This window comes from Mus musculus, chromosome 6 (assembly GCF_000001635.26).
Source record: "Mus musculus strain C57BL/6J chromosome 6, GRCm38.p6 C57BL/6J".
Classification (NCBI taxonomy): domain Eukaryota; kingdom Metazoa; phylum Chordata; class Mammalia; order Rodentia; family Muridae; genus Mus; species Mus musculus.
Window position 1 is genome coordinate 32,292,352 of NC_000072.6, and position 21,302 is coordinate 32,313,653.

General features: G+C 42.7%; 1 protein-coding gene across 1 annotated transcript in view; it reads right to left on the minus strand.

Moving 5' to 3' along the window:
• The window catches only part of Plxna4 (plexin A4), a 443,650-nt gene that overhangs the window by 147,809 nt on the left and 274,539 nt on the right, over positions 1-21,302 (minus strand). Inside the window, exon 4 of the mRNA NM_175750.3 lies at positions 18,110-18,241. Within this exon, the coding sequence (NP_786926.2) occupies positions 18,110-18,241 (132 nt within the window). The remainder of the gene's footprint in view (positions 1-18,109; positions 18,242-21,302) is intronic.

Genomic DNA, 21,302 nt, shown 5'->3' on the forward strand with positions numbered 1-21,302 from the left:
GTATATACACCTGTACTCATTTGTGTCCGTCTCTGGCCTCCATGCATATACGTACAGGTATATACACCTGTACTCATATGTGTACACACACCATACACACACATATCACACATGCACGCATAAATACTCACTCCACACAAAAGACCATTATTTTGTACATTTAATCCTTTAAAATCTAATATGAACTTAAGGACATGAGACAAGGCAATGACAGTTCTGGGCACAAACCAAATGCCCTTGCCTGACATCTGCCAGTGCCAGGATCCTATCTCTGGTGTCACCACCACCACTGAAAACAATCTCCATAAAGGTAAAATTACATCAAAATTTTTATTTTATTAACGAATAATAAATACCTCTTACCATCACCAAGAAAATTCTTATTAATATTAGTAGAAATGATGTTCTAGTATTTATTTAAAAAAAACTTCTTCATTTGGCATCTAATGATAGAGAAACCCCATGCTGGGCTTCAATATTTTTTAGTAGTTTTTAATCAATGGCTACCACATGGGGAAGGGCACCCCTTAGAGAAACAGAGACACAAACATGGGCATGGCTGGCTAAGCTGACAAACCCAAGGTAATTATTTATTGTTTCAGGCCCATGAACCAATTACAGGAAAGATTGGTGTTGGAGGTTGGCTACTAGCTTTCCATCTTCCCTGGTGTCAGTCAGCTTTCTTAGGACTCATAGGACAGCGCTGAGTTCTTACACATATCTTAGCAAGTGAGCCGAATACTCTGAAGTTTTGCATCTGGAAGACTTTTAAGCAGCTAGAAGGTTTTGTGACTATGTTTTCAAAGTTCTTAGGTATAAATTTTTCAAGTGGCACACTCATTATCTGCACCAAGTCATACAGGGATAAAACATATTCCAACAGTCTTCCCCCACCGGGGTCTCTCTACCCCACCTTCTTCATCTGCAAGGACCAGCTTCTCTACTCTCTGTTGCTATATTACCTTTATACTGAAGGGTAAGATGAAATGCTTACTTTTTTCAAAGTTATCAGAAAAGTGGCATTTTCTGACAGCTGCTTGTCAGAGCTGAAAAGGTCAATGAACGAGGAACATTTTGGTTCTTTTAAAAGAAAACTGCTTAATTAAGTTTCCCAAAGTAGCACATATCTGTGTTATATAAAAAAATTTAATAAATAAATAAATCAAAGTTCCTTCCAGAAGACTGCAAAACATCATAAAAATGTTGTATAAAAGGTTGTGCTTATGATGTTGATAAGGTCTGTCACAAATAAACTACAAAGCCTTTGTAATGTGTAACAGGATCATCCAGAAAGGCTTATGGTGCTCTTCTCCCCAAACTGTGTACCCACAGAGCTCCATGCTTTGCTCTTGGTCAGTGGCTGCTATAGGACGAGCAAGCATGCATGATATCGGCCCAGAAGTGGACGCAAAACAAATATCAACTGTGTGTGAAATACAAATAAGGCCAAAGTTCTTACTTTAAATAGAAATTTTTAAAAGTAATAACAATTAATGAAAACAGGGGCCATGGGAGGGTTTGGAGGGAGGAGAGAGAAATGTTATAATTATACTTTAATCTCAAAAATAAAAATAAGGAAGTAGAAGTGGTAAGGTTCTCTTCCTTTACAACATTAGGTTGTTTTTTCAGTGTCTTTAAAGATTAAAATGCAACCTTGGAGTACTATGACAGAGGTAAGGGATGGGAGGGAAGTGGGAGTGGGCAAGTTAGTGAGCAGGGGGAGAGGGGGTGGGATGGGGGTGTTAGAGGAGAAATGAGGAAAGGGGATAAAATTTGAAATGTAAATAAAGAAAATATCTAATAAATAAATAAATAAATAAATAAGAATACTGGTTGCTCTTCCAGAGGACAAGGGTTCAATTCCCAACCCCCGTATGATGGCTCACTACCATCTGTAACTAGAGGATCTGATGCCCTCTCTGGCCTCTGTGGGCACCAGGCACACACAAGCACATAGGCATACACTCAAACAGAACACAGATATTCATACAGGAATAATATCAATACATATAAAATAATATGTTTTAAAAGATCAGAAAAATGTGACTCTAGATGTTTTAGAGGTTGGTCTCTGCTATTTTTGGAAGAAAATAATATATAAACAAATACCTTCAGGTCATTGTGAATTTTAGGACCCTGGATGGCCTGCGTTTTGATGTGAACTGTTGGATGTTGTGGCACATTTGATGATCAACAATGATCCCTAACGTAAAAACAATCCGAGAAGATGCAACTCCCTGACAGAGCTGTGCCACTAATGGCAAGCATAGGTTGGAGACAGAGTTGCAACCAGTTTCAGTTAAATGAATACATTTTAGAAAGGGAAGCTGAGTGATAGATTGAAGTTGAAGGTTGAGCTCAGAGCCAAAGGGAACTTAGGATGCAGAGACCTGTGAGATTCTGGAAGCCTGATCGGTCCAGATGTTAGTTAGCTGGAAGGAGAATCTCTGCCCAGCTGTATGGGGGTGGGGGGAATCTTGAGGATCTGCTGAAAAGGATTTTTATTCCCCGAGATCATCAGTGCTGTGATCTGAGAGTCAGCTCAGGCCCAGAGTCAGAAGAGTGTAAGGTATGAGCAGGGTCAAGGTCAGAGTCAGAAAAAGCAGACAGAGACAAGGGAGAGGAGATGACAGGAGCTGAGAGAAGATAACTGAGTCTTCCCTACCAAGGTTCCATCAGTGCACCTTCAGCTCTCGGGGCTCCTGGCTAATTGAGTGCTGAGGCCAGATAGATTTGAGTGACATCGCCTCCCACATGGTCAGCATAGCTTGCAGATTCATAATACCAACCCATTAAACATTCAAGAAATGCTTCTGTGGAGTTATCTCCTCGACTCAGATTTCCCCGGATGCATCTGATCAAAGAAACTTTCTTTTCTGCTCCTTAGCTCCAAGAAGTGAACTCTGGGAAATGCCAGATTGACAGCTGCTGAACCCTGTACCCAGGCAGGACTGCTGGGGCAAGCTCACTTAACACATGTAGGGTCCTTTGCTGCCAGAGACCCTGCATTTTAACAAGGACTATGTAGTTCCAGGTCTTATGAGCAGGGGAGTAGAACTTATGAAGGCAACCTTGGACACAAGTGGTAAACTGAGTCACAGCCTTGTATATCTGAGGGAAGTGAGGTTGGCACTATATACCCTATAGGATGGTACCACTGACTCAGGATGTGTGGCAGTTACTTGTTTGTTTTCTATTATTTGTGGCACTCAGAACCATCAGGCCTAGAATAAATTCAAATGCTATGGGGATGACCTTATAAGTGATGGAAGGAAAACAGTTTGGGTGAATTTTTGCAGTATAATCTGGATAGTCTTATAGCCATTAGCAACCGACTGAATGCTGAGAGTGATTGATCCCTCATGGGCCAGGGCACTCAGAACTGTAGGCATATTTTTTATATAAATTATTTACTGTAACCACTCAGTCAATGGGTACATGTATAGCCTCACTTTGCTGATGAGAGCCTTGACTATTCAAAGGTCAAATAACCTGCTAAAGGTTCAGTGGAAAAACAGGACCAGGCAGCAGAAATGCTATTTCCTGCTCTGACCCACCTCTAAGCTCAGTACGGGACTGGCCACACCAGTGTAGCCCAGGCTACTCCCATTCCTCCACTGTGTCCCTGTTCTTCTCAACTTTCTTTAAACAAATATCCAGTTCATTCCACCCTCTACCACTAGCTACTCCCTGGAAACCACCACCTCCAATACTGAGTGACTCTCACATTCACATTTCCATTGTCTTCTTGCACTACTTAAATGCACTTCATGAAATCATACGAGATATGGTTCTGCCATCTGCAATTTGCCCATTTATTCTTATATTTCATTTGGTAAAGTCACATGACAACATTAAAGCTGTGTAGTCAGTCATCTTGAACAATGGCATCCATTAATACGCACCTATTTGCTCTTGAAAATATCTCAAATATTCAAACTGAGTAGACAATGTATTTTGTAAGATTTCTGATTTTTTTTTTTCCTAGAGAACTCCAGGGCCAGGTGATCATAATTTATGGAATTTCACTACTTCTGGTCAATGAGGACAGGGAGAGAAAGGCTTGGGAATGTGTACTAGCCTTCCAAACATGGGGCTTTAGGTAAGGAAATGAGTCACCCAGAATCCTCCACAGACCTTAATAGACCCAGGCCTATCACAAGAGCTTCAGTCTCCAGACCAGCTTCCTTGGAACAGAAAAGATAATGTATCCTGCTAATGACTATCATTTCTTTTTCTGTTCTGGTTTTGATATAAAATATGCTCCCTCCCAAAGCTCATGTTTTGGTGGATTGGTCCCCAATGCAGCAGTGTTCAAATGTGTGGCCTCTCAGCAGTGATTAAACCATGAGGAATATGGTCTCATAGGGTCATAGTGTAGGCAAGAGAAAGATAGAAGAAATGTTAGCTGGGAGAGAAAGGTCTTAGAAGCAAGCACTTCTTCTTCTTCTTCTTCTTCTTCTTCTTCTTCTTCTTCTTCTTCTTCTTCTTCTTCTTCTTCTTCTTCTTCTTCTTCTTCTTCTTCTTCTTCTCCTCCTCCTCCCCTCCCCCCATCTCCTCCTCCAGATTCATTCACTTACTATGTAGCCTTCTGCACCAGATGTGATTATAGATGGTTATAAGTCATCAGGTTGGTTGCTGGGAATTGAATTCAGGACCTTGGGAAGAGCAGCAAGTAATCTTAACCCCTGAGCCATCTTTCTAGCTCAGGAGCTGGCAGTCTTAATGGATATTTCTTATCCCTGCTTCCTCTGTGGTCACCACCCCTCCTTACCAACTACCACGAAGTAAGCCTCTTTGCTTTACTCTCTGTTTCTGATACTGTGTTCTGCATAGACATAGTCCAAAATAAACTATGACTATTGTGAGTCAAAATCATTTTTCCCACTTTAAGTTGAGTTTTGCAGATGTTTTGTCACAGCAGCAGAAAGCTCACTAACACTCAAGCGCAAACCCACGGAAAATCTGGGTAATCGCACCAGAACAGAAGGTGACCCAGTAGATAATCAGCCCAAGGCCCCAAGTACCCACATGGTGGTCCTCTCTTGTGATGTTTTACATAGCATTTCAGCTGGTTATCTTTAAGAATGGCACTTCAAGTGAACCAAAGTATCAGGATGCCTATACCAAATTAAGAGAAGGAGTGACTGTCAGGGAAATTGCCAGAGACAGATGCTTAATGGAGCCCAGGAGTGGAGAGAGAGCTGTCAACACTTGTCCTAGTCACCAGCCTTGATGGCTAATCTGGATTGTCAATTTGATGGCATCTGGAACCTGATAAGAGACATGTCTCTGAGTATATCTTCCAGGGCACTTCCAGAAAGGATTAACTGAAGGGAAGGGACCCTTCCCAAGGGTGGACAGTACCTTCTGATCATTTATGAGGAGGTCTGAGGGACACAGTGGTTTTGCTTGACTGCTTGTCTTAGCTTCTTGCTGGTGAACATTATCTATCTCCATTGCTGCTGTTGCTGTTACTCTCCTTCACAGACATCTGACTTCAGCCTCTTTGGTCTTCATTATGGACTGAAGATCAGCAACTTTCGATGAAATTTCTGGACCTTCCTCGCCTTATTGGAACTGCTGAGGGAGAGGACTGAACCCTGACTTTCTTCTTAGCATCTCCATGAGGCAAGTGGCCATTGGTTTACTCATCCTCTATCACATAAGCCATTTTAGCAATTCTACTTTATATAAATATACATGCACATGCCATACTTCTGTACAGAACCTGCCTATCGTATAAACATTTATAATTCCCATCTCATCTGTTTTCACATCCCTCCCTTGTCTGCCAGTGCTCTTCCTTTATATAGCATCTCATTCCCAGACAGAGGGAAGGGCAACAGGCCATTTTCCCATCTATCCTAAATGTCCTAGAAGGTGAGGCACCAGAAACTCCTTTCAGCTGTGGTTACAGCTATGAATCGGCAGTGCTCCCCACAAGCCCATGTTTTAAATGCCTGTATCTCCAGCTGGTGGTACTTTTGGAAGGACTTGGAAACCAGGGGCTGGGGCTTGGCTGAAAAATTAGGCCACCAAGGTAAGTCCTTGGGAAGATATATTATCCTCTCTACTCCCCACCACCCTGTTTCCTGGTCCTCCAGAAAGTGAGTAGCTCTCCTCTACCAATATGGCTGCTGCCATGATGCCATGTCTGAGCACAGGGAACTAAACGAACCTAGACTGAGCTCTGTGAAACCAAAACACACCTCTCCTTAAGTTATTTCTGTCAAGTTTTTGACCATAGAGATGAAAACTAACTAATATAGTTTCTCAGTCTTAGATGAAGTTTATCTAAGAATCCAATGAAACTGGACTCAAATGTATTAAAATACTTTCTCTAGAGTGGGAAGGAAAAAATAACAAGAATATCCACAGACCTCTATTCAGGTGTCATGGCTTTGTCTAATCAGAGCAGGAGACCAAGACTTCATACCCTAGAAGGTAACATGAAGAACTGTACCTTGAGATTTCCCAAGGGATTTTGAAGGAAGCAGGGCTCTTGGGTTGTGGTTGGTATCTGGAATTGAACCAGACTTTAGCCACAGGTAGAAGTCTGTTCAGGTGTCCTGGACCCCAACAATACAGTTTCTGTTAGTAATGACAATAATGACTACGATGGACTAGAGTGGTAGCTCAGCTGTTAAAGGCTAAGGCTTGCAACTAAAACATCAAGAACCCAGATTGTAAATGACTTGAACAATTTGCTCTGGCATCAGAGTCCATGGACCTAGGTGAAAAGCCAAGTTCATAGTCTATTCATGAACCCCCTTGGACTGCAGCTCATATACACTTCTGCCTCTGACTACCTCTTTGATTAGTCCAGGAGTCATCTACTATAAAAGATGCTACTAAAGTCATCATATTTATATGCTAGAGATTTTTCTGCTACATGACTGGCTATTTAGAAGCACATCTGTTTGGAAAGTATAGGGGGAAGGGATTCTTCCCTTTCTGTCTCTGAGAGGGTAGAGGTGAGGTGGCATTGCCTTAGATTCTGTGTATGTCAAGAGACCCCAGATGTTGCAAAAGGGCTCTAGTCCCAACTGTACCAGGCTAGAATCAACAGAGACCAAATTAAGAGGCCTTCTTACCCTGGAAGAAGAGGTGGATCTTAATCTAACCCACTCTCTCCAAACTATCTTGCTTACCATCCCTAGGGACTCCTCTAACCTCCTAAGGTATGTTCTAAAAATACGGTGCATAGCTTCCTTGCTGAAAAACAAAACAAAACAAAATTATGGACAGTATTGCTTACTACTGCAAAGAACTTACTTCATGAGAAGGACCTGTCTTTCAGCCTGGCTCTTGCTTCAGTTTATTGTATGGCTCTGGAGATGCTGCCCACTAATCCTGGGTGGGAAGCAGGCAGGAGGAGAGTGTTTGATCAGAGAAGTCTTTGGGGATGTTCCCATTTCAAGGGCTAGGGCACAACGGGAAAACCAGGATGTCAGCACAGAGGACAGTTGGAAATTGGTGGAGGAAGCTATCTCTCCTCCTGCTCCCTGAGGCTCAGAAATTGTAAAATGGAGACATTCTTCATTGATTGAAAAGCAAGGGGAAAGAGAGAAGATTTCAGCAATGACACACTGGAGCCTTTGGGATCCATTACAGACCAAATGGAAAGGCTCCATCCTTCGTGAGCCTGGGTGAATGGCTGCAACAGCTTTTCTCTTTGTGAATGCCTGAGGTGGCTCTTCTCCATGTCACTCACTTTGCAGCCTACATTTCAAGTTCACACTCCCAGGAGCTATCAGACACAGCCCGGTCTGGGTGCCAGGAGCAAATGTCCAAACCAGCTTGTCACAGTGTCAGGCATCCAGACAAACTAGAACTGACAATTTGGGTCCTCCATAGGAATGAAAAGGACGATGGAGCGATAGTGGCAGCATCACTGTCAAACACTCCTCAGGTGAGAGCATCCTGGAGACCTAGTGCTGATAGAGTAGGGACCACTTCTGCAGAAGCCTAGCACCTCCAACAAAACAAAACAAAACAAAACAAAACAAAACAAAACAAAACACCTATCTCCACTCTCCACAATAGCATTTTCCATTAAATTAGTATCCAAGATTATCACACTTAATATCAGCTTCAAGATTGTGACAGCTCATATTAACTAGGCTTAGAATATGATCAGGGACAACTGAGGCACAAAACAAAATGTCCATGCATTGTGAGATGGGAGGTACTTGACAGAAACACCATAGACTTTGGAGTCCTGAGCCTTGAGTTTCTTGGCCTTATTTATTTATTTATTTATTTATTTATTTATTTAAAAAAACAAAAACAAAAACAAAAAAACCCAAAAAACAAAAAAACAAAAAACAAAAAACCTTTTATTTTATTTGGTGAATAGATATTTTGTCTACATGAATGTCTGAATACCACATGTGCTTAGTGTCTGTGAAGCCCAGATGCGGGTGTAGGATCCCCTGGGACTGGAATTATACGTGATTATGAGCCTTCAAGTGTATTCTGGCAATGAACCCAAGTCCTCTGCAAGAACAGCTGTTGGTCTTGACTTCTGAGTCATCTCTCCAGACCCACAGACCTTTCTTGAGCTACAATCCTACTTTCTCCTTGAACCATGCTTCCCTCAGAAATTCTCAGTGTGGCAAAAATCACAATAAGAAGATGCCCCCTCACCATTTCCCTCCTTCAAGACAGCTTATCCATCTCTCCATCTAAAATTTCAAGCAAAAACCTTAAAACAAACAAACAAACAAAACCCCACAAAACAAAGAAGGGGAAAAGAGCACCCGAGAGCTGCCTGTCTTTATGCTGGATACCGCCTATTCTCTGACATCCTTTTCTGAACACTCAGATCATAGCCTTTGCTCCGACTGGAGCTATGAGTCTGCACCCGTGCTTTGTTTCCTTCTTCCAAGGCTCTGATCACCTGCTAAGCTTCTCTGTGAGGTCGCAGTTGTGTTCACTGCCTCTTGGCTGTTGGCTGTGCTTCTTGACAGAATCAAGACTATTTGTCTATCCCTTCACAGTTATGACCCAGATGCATTGACCAGTGTTTAGCACAGAGTAGGTGCTTTGCGTGAGCAATGGGTGACATGTGACAGAGCAAAGCAGCCTTAAAGGCTTGCTTATTGGATCATGTTGAAGGAGTCAGGCAGAGATGGCCCTCCTGCATCTTGCTCTCTGGGGTAGCTTCATTTTCCACCACGCAAGTAGTCAGGAGTAAGGACAGGGTTAGGGGTATCCCCAGATACCTGGATGCCTCCCACAGTCAATAGAAGCCAGTAAAACAAAGGACACCATGAAAGATGGTGATGGCTCAGATACAGAAAGCAGAGCTCTAGAGAGCAGGAACATGTGTCAGGGCCCCTTGGACCTCACATAGGAAGTGCTGTGGTATGGGATGGTAGAGAAGGTAAGAGTGGAAGAGAAATCTACACTTTCTCTGGGGTCTCTAAAGAACCTGCTATGACTGGGAGACGGTCTTCTTCACCTGTTGGGGTCGTTCCCAAACCCCAGGGCGCCTGATTCAATCACCTTGTCTCCTCCATGATCTGCCTTGCTGATTCCTCCCAAGTCCCTCCTGTCATCCTGACAAGATGTTGACAAAAACATCTTGTTGTTGTTTGTAAAATGACACAGTAGTTTCCTAGTGTGTAGACATTCGCTCCATGACTGTGGAGATTCACATGTAAACCACATGTGTGCACAGTATTCACACAGCAAGGATGAGGCTCACACACACACACATATGTGTGTGGACATGTATGTCTGTGCACTTACATATACGCACACATGCAAGTGAGCGGTAAAAGGGGGTCATGAGAGAGCCATAAACGACACAGAAATAATCAGGTGTGCTATGGCAAAGGACAATGACAACTGGCCGTGTGCATTCATTCACCCCAAGGAAAAAGTCTCCATGGAGGGCAATGATGGCTGAGTGAGAGACAGGAGCCCACAGTGAGAAAACAGATATAAAGCTCTGGCTACTGATGGCACAGCTTGCAAATAATCAAACAAAGCACCCACTTGTACTCAGTGTCGTCCAGCTACCAGATGTCAAGATAAGCATTCTCTAGATGTATCTCATTTAATCCTCACTGCAAGTGTAGATTGACCCCACTTCTTATATTCCTATTGTAAAGACAGCAAATGAGTCCCTGTGTGACCCCTCTCCACAATGGCCCTACCATCACACACTACTCTCTCACTGCAACCCTACTATGTTCTTGGAACCTCAGAGCTTGAGGTCTTTCCCAGTGCCTGGATGTCTCTTCCCCCAACAGTCAACTTCTGCCACCTCATTTTATTTGCTCAGAAGGTCCCTTCCCCAGGAACAGTTTCCTGTGGACTTTCTTTCAAAGAGCATCTCTGTCACTCTCTGAGATATCACTTTACTCCCAAGTCAGCCTGTTTTCCACAGTGCTCACTATTACCTGACATAGTGGGTTGGTCTGGTGCTGCTATATATTCAAATGCTAAATTCTACACCTTAAGATCTGGATGCCTCTAGACCAGCGAATTCCCACAAATACCAACCATTGTTGTACAAACCTTGCTGCCCAATTTAAAACTATTGGTTAAATAAAAATAGCAACAGCCAATTACTGGGAAGAATAGAGTTATTAGGCTGGCAGTCACAGATAGGGACCATGAGGAGAGAGAAAAGGAACAGGGGGGAGGAAGAGGACTTGGAGAAGAGGAGGTCTACATTAGATATGATGGACCAGAAGCACATGCCTGAACAAAATGCGCCCCCAGGACAGACTGATGGAGCAGACATAACCTGGGAAGACACAAAGAGCAAGGGAGTATTTGGGGAACACATCTGGGGAAGTAGCCAGCCCAGTCTAGTCGATAGAAAAATAGATTAGAGGTAATCCCCCAGTAATTGCACAAAGCTAAATAAGTAAGTGATAGTCTTAACTCTCATTCATTTGTAAGCTAGACAGGGTTAGGTATAATTCAATTTATTTACACAGTCCTTCAATTTTCCAGAAAGTACGATACCTAAAGAAGATGATGTTGGTCCCTGGATCCACACAGAATTCCTAAGATTTACATGGATGCTTGCTTCCCAGTAGATGCTTAGTAAGTAGTTGTTGGGGAATCCAATGAATAAGGGGTTGAGGGAGCTAGTAAATTGGTTGGAGTTACAGAGCCAGGAAATAGCAGACATGCATATCATACACAGGTGTCTTCAACACATACAGCCACCTGCCCACTTCATTCTCTATCTCTGCTGTCATGAAATTTCCTCACCACTGCCATCCCACCATCTCTTCTTACATTTAGAGCTAGCCCATGGTAAGAGGTCATCTGGAATTCAAGCAGAGCTTCAACCTGCAGCACAAAGATTCTCTGGATCTTCCGTGTCTATAGAGCCATTATGTATCACAATGACAAAATGCACACAGAATCTTGCCCTGGTTGCCAAGCTCTCCTTCCCCTAGTGTTGAATACAATATATTGTAAATGGGGCAAAGGCAGCAGAGGTCAGCATCACAAAAGGAGCTTGGGAATGGGCAAGGATGAGTCCAAGGCAGACCCTATTGCCGTAGCCTCTTACTACATGCCCAAGTGGGAATTTCTTAAGGCCCAGCAGTGGCATCACAGAGCTGGTAAGGAACTCACAGAACCAATACTTTCTGGGTCTTACCCCAAGCTTGTGTCTAATAGCTCATCTAAATCTTTAGTACCCAGGGCCTCCAGAGAAGGATTGTACCTTATATTTAGGCCTATGATTCTGCCCTTGGCAGCAACTGCACAGGAATTTAGAGGAATTTTTAGGGCCTTTACTTTAGGAAAAACATTCTCCTAGTTCCAAACACAAGAGAGACAAAGTCCTCTGGAGATTCCCATGCCAAGGCACTGAGAAAAAAAAATAAGCCAACAGGGAATGTTCAGGCCACTAGGCAGTGGAAGGAACAAGAAAGTCAGGAAGAAGCCATAATGCTGGTTTTGGATGGGAGATCATCTCTAGATAGGCAGTCAGCAACACAAGAAGGAGGCATGCATAGATGACCAACTGGGCATGAGAAGATGGCCAAGGTCCTTCATCTGGAAGGAACTGCACAAGTTTAGCGATACAGTGGAGGCCGACACAAAGGGAATCAGGAGAAAATCACAGGATGACTTTGAGCAGGGCCCAAGTCTAGAACTTGGATTTTTTTGCCAAGAGGAACAGAAAAACACCAGTGGTAGAAGAAGTTAGCTAGCTTGCTTGCAGCCTCCAGAGTCTCTCTTCTCTCTCCACTGCTCACCAGGATGCCTCCTTCTTGCTTTTTCATCAGACACAGCACCAGAACCAAAAGTTCCATTAGGCAACTGTCCTGCCACAATCTCAAGAGCTTCAAAAGAAGAGTGGAAGAGTCTCTCTCTCTCTCTCTCTCTCTCTCTCTCTCTCTCTCTCTCTCGGCAAATGTGGTGAATCATGGCTGGCATTCTCCACTACCAGCTCCCTCTGACACAGGTTCTTAACCCTGAAGTGGGCTATGATTCAGATTGCTATTGCCCTAGGTGTAAGAGTGAGTCTGCCTGTCTAATAAGGTTGGAAAGTGTAGACCCTGGGGTGGTTTGTGGTCAGCTTTGAGGGTCCAGTGAGGGGAACAAGTCAGAGTAACATAATTGAAACAAGAAGCTCAAGGCCGTAGAATCCAGGAGGAGCTCAACTTGTTTATTTTCTTACCCATTTAACACATATGTACTACATTCTTATGTGTCTGATATTATTCTAGAGGGCTATGATATATAAGTGAACTAAAAAGATAAAACATAATAACATTTCTGTTCTCATGCTGCATACATTCAAAATTAATGCTTCTGTCTGAGCCTCTCACCATATGGCCAAGGGGAAACTTTCTCAGGCTTTCTCAAGAGGTTGGCAAATGCATGAGCTTATGACTGGGGTGCCCAGTCATACATGAACTTAAATGATGAAATGCCAACATTTTTATTCTCCTAGTGTTTACATTCTAAAGGAGAAAGACATGCAAGTAAATACTGTGCATGGCATGCATAAGAAGAGACTAAGTAGCCTAGATGGAAATAGATAAAGATGGGGAGTTGGTAGTAGTTGGACCTTGTGGAGAGCAGGTTGAAATTTTCCGAGGATCTCAGGGGAACCTCTTGGAAGCAAACACTTGGAAGAGAGTCAGCCTTGGGGTTCCATGCCTGGAGGCAACTTCAGGCATGAGGATCATAAGAACAAAGACCCAGATATGAGCATGCCTGGCACAGCAAAGGACTGTCATCAGGAGCATTTCTTTGTCTGGAACACTTACTCACCCTTCCCTGATTCTGCAGAGTTGGTATGAGAGAAGAGTGAGATAGAGGGTGATAAGTTCAGATAATTCTAGAATATAGAGCATAAAAAGTATCACTAGGAATGGTGGGTGTGATGGTTAGCTTTAATTACCAACTTAACAAAATCTAGGCTGACCTAGGGAAAGATTTTTCAATCAGGGTCTGTTTACAGCATGTTGACCTATGGGCATGTTCATGGAGAGATAATCTTGACTTCCTTAAGTGACATGGGTAGACTTAACCCACTGTGGGTAGAACCATTCTCTACTCAAAAGATCCTAAACTATGTAAGCATGCAGAAATTGGGATCTTGGCAAGAAATCAAGCAAGCATGTATTTAGTTTTATATCTCTGGTCTAGACTTGCTAGATATGACTAGCAACTTGACGTTCCTGCCACTGTGACATTCCCATGTGATGGACTAGAAGCTAGGATTGTAAATCAAACAACTCCCTTTTCCCCTAAGTGGCTTTTAGTCTAGGTGATTTATTACAGCAACAGGAATAAAACTAGAAGAGTGGCACATCTTAGCATAGCAAATTCAAGTTCAAGGTGGGATACCCAATACTCTTAAAAAACAAGCAAACAAACAAAAAACAACCTTCAGACATGAGTAGAAGGACTTCACAGGCTTTCTGGGTCCTTGTCAGTGCTGGTAAAATGACATGTTTTAACTTAAACCTTAAGAGATTGGGTTATTTGCCTTGAAAAGTTTGGGAAAATAATGGTGGTCACAGAAAGAATAAAGAAAGTCTATTGAAAATATCAGTCTTGATCCAGAGTGGTAGCAGTGATAAGGGAAATTATCATATTTTATAAGTATCTTAAAGAATCAATAATTTTTCTGATATGTTGGATGTAGAGTCATGGGTTGAAAAAGAAGTTAAGGATGTCTATAAAGTTTTTAGCTTGAATAACTTGGTTGCTATTAAGAAAGATAGAGATTACTACAAATGAGGAATGCTAGAGAGGAATATGAGAAATGTGGTCTTGGGCATGTTAAGTTGAAAGTGTATGGAATGTACCTATATGGCAATATCTGTGAGTAGCTATATTAGACAGGCTGATTAGAGAGCATCAGACGAGATGTGAAGTCATGAGACTGCCTACCATCATTAAATGATAATATAACACTAAAAGGATAAAGGAAAGAGAAGGCACCAGGTAGTGATCAAGAAGCAGCAACCACAGAGGTAACAGGAAGTTCAGGAGGTTGAGGGACCTTAGAAACAATAATCCAAAGACAGCCTGGTTTTTCTAAGCAATGATGCTCATAGATGACGTCTTTGCTTCTTGAATTTCTGAGCCTCTTTACACGGTAGCTCCACCAGTGCTAGGGGAATCTTTCAATGTGTTGCCACCGAAGGACTGACTCAAGTTTTGTAAAACTATTGCCTGCTACACATTTTATGAATGAAGTAGCACTGTGCACTGCCACAGCTGTTTATTTTTATGTTATCAACGGCAGCTTTATGTCAAGACAGCAGAGTTGGATGATGCAACAGAGCCCATATGGGCCATGGATCCTCAACTACACATTAGATGAGGACTTCTGGGAAAAGGCTGCAGATCTCAGAACTAACTCCTTGGTATTTCACATTATTAATTCACATACTTCTGGAATATTTCGGTCTTTATTCTCTTTATAGGAAAAAATAGTAATCTGAAGACTAGTACATGTTACTCTTGGGTTATTCAAGCTCTCAAGTGAAGCTGCTCATCATTGTCATGCTTAGGTTACAGATGACAAAGCCAAGACTGGGAGTGTGCTAATTATTTGTCAACTTGACACAAAGTAGAGTCACCTGGAAGAGGGAACCCAATAGAGGGACTGCCTCCATTAGCTTGACCTATGGTTGCATCTCTGAGGTTTTTGTTGTTGATCTTAATGATTGGTGTACATGGATGGAGCCCACTGTGGGCAGTGCCAGCCATCATCAGGAGGTTCTGTGATGCCTAAGAAAACCAGCTGAGCAAACAATAGAGAGCAAATCAGTAAGAGCATTTCTCCAGTATCTCTGCCTCACTTCATACCTTGAACTTCTGCCTTGGCTTCCATCAATGGTGGACTGTGACCTGTAAACTGAGAGGAACCTTTTCCTCCTCAAAGTCTTTTTTTTTTTAATTTATTTATTTATTATATGTAAGTACACTGTAGCTGTCTTCAGACACTTCAGAAGAGGGAGTCAGATCTCGTTACGGATGGTTGTGAGCCACCATGTGGTTGCTGGGATTTGAACTCCGGACCTTCGGAGGAGCAGTCGGGTGCTCTTAACCACTGAGCCATCTCACCAGCCCTCAAAGTCTTTTTTGCTCAGTGTTTTAATCACATTTGAGAGAAAGAAAATCAGAAGATGGAACTCAAAGTGTCTAGGGACACTAGTCAGACAGGGTAGGTCTGCCTTGAAATCCAGGGATTAATCTCATGGCTACGCTTGCTATATATGTCATGTTGCTTTTTGTTTGGAGCTCTGGCTGTTAGATAGTAGAGGATGCTGATCTTTTATGAACTCCAGAACTTACTTGATACTACATTTAGCAAATAGAAGCGTAAGGGTTAATTCACAGCATTACAGTTTGTGTGTGAAATACCTCCCACAGGCTCATGTGTTTGAACACTTGGCCCTCAGATGATGGTGCTGGTGTGAGAGGTTCTGAGCTCTTTGGAACATGAGGCCAAGCTAGTGGGGAAAAAAATGACTGGGAGAAGGTTTTTCAGGATTATAACCTAACCCCACATCTAGCCTGTGCTCTGTTTTTCTTGTTTGATACCCCACTATAAATAAGCCACTCTAAGCTCCAATTGCAATGAACTGAACTACACTAGTCTTCTTTTCCGTGATGGACTATATCCCTTGAACCATGAGTTTAAAAAATCTCCTTTAAGCTATTCCTGTCAGGGATATGGTCATATTAGTTACTAGTAACTAATACACTCAGATATTGTGGTGCCAAGGCCTGTGCCCTTAACTAATGTGCTACACAAAGAATCCAGGAACCCACTGGATACCAGTGTTGACATAGGCAATGAGACCTCTGGATTTCATGTTCCGTCCCCGTGAAGGGCAATTCCAAAATGGATGGGCAACTGGTCTTCACTCCTGTCTTCCTTTCCTGTCCAATATGTCATAATCAAGTTCCCAGCATAACACCTTACCAAATCAGAGTGGGGAGAGAGCACACTAGAGACAACTGGAGCACCTTTAGAACACAGAGACAAGTAAGTCGCCAGCTGGGTTCTTCAAAGGCAGAGGGATGCTCACCCTCAGAGTTGCCAGAGAGGACTGATCACTCACACTAGGCATTTAGCTGTCACATCTTTTAAACTCCTTTCGTGTTTTAAGTGCTAGGTTTAGAAAGTCCAGGTTTCAGATCAGGCAAGGCATGTTGAAATATGTTCGATGTTGTAATTCATGTTGGGCTTTCTTAAAAATTTCAATTCCATCTAAGAAAGCCATTCTTCTCCCCATCTCCTATGGCCATAGAGTTAGGCAAAGAGTAAAGAATGGGGAATCACATTAAGAAAAGAAAAAAATGCAGACAGGAAGATGGATTCATCACCAGCTGTTCATTCCATGTCAGTTGTATCCAACCCCAGAGCAAAACATTGCACCATCCTCAAATCACGGTAGATTCCAGCGGACACCACAATGAATCCCTGTATTGCTGAAGCTGGCAGATCCAGAGACCCACACTGAGAGAAGATGTCATCAAGCTCCTATGGAGGGCGGGGCTGCTGTAGGCTTCCAGGGCATAATGCACAAGTCCTGTGGGTGGCATAATGTGGAATTCATATCCCTCACTCTGTGGAGTTGGGACCGGCAGAACAATCTAGACTCTGTCAGCAGGGTCCTCCAGAGAGTTCAGGCCCAGAAATGAAGATGAATAAAAGAGAGAGCTGTCCCTCATGGCTACTGCCTCTGTCACTCAGTACCAAGGCATCTATATTCATGAGCTAAATGGACAGCTTCCAATATGAACCCCTAGAAACAATAGGGCAGAGGTGCAGCATTGCCTAGTCACACTTGGGGGTTCCGTGATATATTGTAGAATGTAACACTCTGGGCAATGAGTTAGAGGACTATGGGAAACACCTTTAATTATATGGAATTGCTCAGGGGAATATTCATTTGCTTGCTATAAATGGGTCACTTGTCTGCACTGAGGACCCATGAACAATTTACTTAGCATGTGACTAAGCTCCAGAACCAAACCTAACCTTACAAAGTCCTTTAGTCTTCGCCAGCAACCATCCCTGTGTGCTCACTGTTCACAGACTGGCTTTCATATAACCTTCTAGAGGTTCCACAAATTTGGAGGTAGACAAGAAGGCTTGAAGCACATGATGTATCATCTCATTTCTCTGCACTGAATGCTTTTCAAGCCTTCATCTACCTGGCTCTTTTGTGATACTCACTGAGGTTTTTTACTACACCAAGTCTTTGCTATCACACAAACCTCTTCAGACCAGAAATGTGACTTTTGATCAGTGGTTATCCTTTGCATGGGGAAATCTGACCGAGAACTTGGGATTCTGCCCTTGAGATTTTCTTCAAAGTAGGAAATGTTGGCTTTGAGCCTATCCACATCATCATTTTGAAGCCAGTGAATTTGTACTAGACGTGTGGATATTTTCATATTTCAAATGTTCCATTCCCACTACAACATACACAGTCCCAGTCCCCAGGCAGTATAAGTGCAGGGAGACACACTGAGCCAAATAAATCAAATCACCTTTCTGCAGCTGGCTCCTGTAGGTTTCTATGGAGCCACGGGCTAGTATTTAGTTGCAAGACAAATGTCGAGCAGAGCTCAACAGCCTTACCTGCCTTTCTGACATGATGTAGAGTTGCTCGTGGTCCTTGGAAAAGGCCATGTCCCGGAGGACTGGTCCTGAGTCCACCACCTGCACAGTCTCATATTGGAGGGCATTTCCCTTGGGCCCATCAACCCGGATCTGCAGAGAAGAGAGAGGGGAAAGGTGAGGTCAATATATCAGTTCCTTTTCTGTTGCTGTGATAAAAATAGCCAAACCTTCTTATATAAGAAACAGCTTATCTGAGCTTATGGTCCCCAGAGGGATAAGAATCTATGACAAGCATGGCAGCAAGTGGTAGACATGGTGGCAGGAGTGGGAGGCTGAGGACTCACACCTCGGACCACAAACATGAAGCAGAGAAAACAAACTTAGCAGTAGTTGAAGTATTTCATACTCAAAGGCCAGGTTCTATGACATGCTTCCTCCAACAGAGTCACACTCCCTAAGATTCCCCAAATAACACAACCAAATGAGGATCAGACATTCAAATGCCTGAGACCATGAGGGACATCTTATCCAACCTACTACAATGAGTTTAGATTTTGTATTGCTCACAACCCAGCTTCAGCCTAGAGACACTCCCTACAGCCAAGAGGAGTAGAGAGCTCTGTTTCTGCAGAGCTTAGAGTCCAAAACCAAAGACTTAAGTGTCAGAAGCCTGCTGCGATCTACTAATGGAAGTTCACAGAGAAGGGAGGGGAGTGACCAATATGAGCTTTGTAAAGAGTCTGGTTTTCTATGCCCTAGGATCAGTTCGCTGAGGCTGTGCTGGCCTTTAGAGGTGAGTATGGGGCTGGTATCACGATGAAGGGTCTAGGTTGGGTAACTGAGGCAGCTTCAGATCAGAGGATCAACCTGCATGAGAAGGGCTAACATTTATTAGCAGAAATGTTTTTGATATATGGATATGAGCTTAGTCACTGATAATTCTACCAAGATATCACTGCTCTGTTTTGGGAGAGGAGTCAATCCCAGAAGCTGCACATCTCTGATCTCCTTTGGTTCATAAAAGCCAGCAGCTTACACTTCAGGGTTTAGAATAGATGATCAGTCCTGAGACAGCTTGGGAAGTTCTATTCATGGCTCAACTGAAGGAAATCACAGAAAATTGTGCCTCAGATATGAGCCATCCTCAACCTTTCAAGGATATTTTATTATCTAATGATAATCCCTGGGCCACCCCCAACTCCTTCCTAGAAATATTTAGACAATCTGGAAATCACCAGAAGAGATGTCCCACCCACACCATCACTGAAAATAAACCTAGAAAAGATTTGGACTTCCCAACTGTACACAATGCTCATCTGGCCTCTGGCCTCTGGCCCAAGTCTCTAGAGCCATCTGAAGTTTAAGTGCACAAATCCAGCAGGCGCACTGCCCTATGTGAATGGTACCATCTATGCAAGTTGGGACAAGCACTCCTGAGGATGTAGCTAGGTGAGAGCTCTGGGATCAGAGGACTTGATGGTATACTGCTAATAGAAGGTTTCACAAGGTATCTGTGGGGAAATGTTAGTGATTTCAACAACAAAACTAGAGAACACATTACATTCTGAGTTTGTCCATTATGTAACCTTTTTAATTTTTACCTTATAAATTTCAACCTCTTAAGAGATCAAGGAGAATAAAAGAGTTATTCAGAGGAACTAAATGATAGAAAGTGACAACAAAACTGGTGACAAATAATGCATCAGATCGGCAGACTCTCTTGTTTCTGATGAGTTCCCTGAACTTGGATGCTAGCTGATTTTGTGGTCGTTTGATTGTTTGACCACTATCTATCTATCTATCTATCTATCTATCTATCTATCTATCTATCTATCTATCTATCTATCTATTTTTGGTTTTCGAGACAGGCATTTATTTTTTCAAATGAACAAAGAAATGAAATGAAGGATTCTCTTTGCTGATTTCCCATTATGCTCATGAAAACAAATAACAGGAAAGCCAGCAGAGGCTCTGCAGAGTGATGCTCCCCCTGCAGTGGAAACACCTCAATGTCCTAGAGCCCCATTTTTGCATTCACTGCTGAGCCACCAGTGGGAAGCAGAAATTCATGCAAAACCAGTCTGGCAATGGAGTGATGTTTGTGGCCAGTGGCCCAACCAGGCTTCATCTCCAGCTGGGAGGATCCACAGAATGGGAGCAGAGAGTGATACTGAGCACCCTGGCTGATTTCTGACTCTCTTGGGCTTCTGAAAAGCACAGGCTCCCATAAGGAAAGCTGGTAGTACTAAGCTCCATCCCATGCCCTTGATCTGATCCCCATTAGAAGTTAGATTTAGTGATTTAGCAGCATTCCTTATTACCTACGTCTAACTCCTTGCTCCCTAGGATAGAGTGACATACTAGATGTGATAGACATCATATGAAAGAAGTAAAGATCCTGTAGATACCAATGGGGCAAACTTTCATAGACCTGGCCTATTTTATTTCTTACTCTCCCTATTCTGCTGGAGTGGGAGAGCAACTGGGAATGTATCTCTTCTCCTTCTACCTCAATCCAGACCACAGCTTTATATACTACAGAAAGAAACAGACTCATGTATCTACTTACTGAGAGAACCAGACATAAGATATAAGCAAAAGTTTATTATAGAATTGGCTGTTTGGTATAAAATCCTAAATTTTAGGATTGAATGGACTAGCGTCCAGTTCTCCAGACTCTACCTAGACAAATAAGAAGTATTCTTCATGAACTAGGCAATGTGGCTGGCATTCACATATCACAAATCTGTCACCAATATTAATATTGCCCATGCTTGTGGATGAGGCATGGGTGGCTAAGTAACCTGTCCAAGGTTGTATGTCTAGTGAATGTGGACATGAAATCACACCCAGACCTGTCCATGTTTCTATGAGTTTACACACTATACTGAACCCTTACACTGGACCTAAAACCCTAACCCTTAACTCCGCCCTATTGCTAATTTAAATTTTCATTCTAGGAGTCTGTGTTGTACAAACATTACCCAGGTGTTGGTTAGAGGAAGTGTGACTTTACTACAGTTTTTTTGGGGAGGAATGCACATAGTTAATGAAGACATGGTTGTGGATTTTCCAAATAATAAGCCCTTATATTTTTTGTTTTAGACCTTGCAACATATTTTTAAGGATCAGTCTCTCATCTGATGATCATAAAATTTTTATAATGTTGACTGTCACCATAATTATTCTCATCTTTATTGATGAATCGACT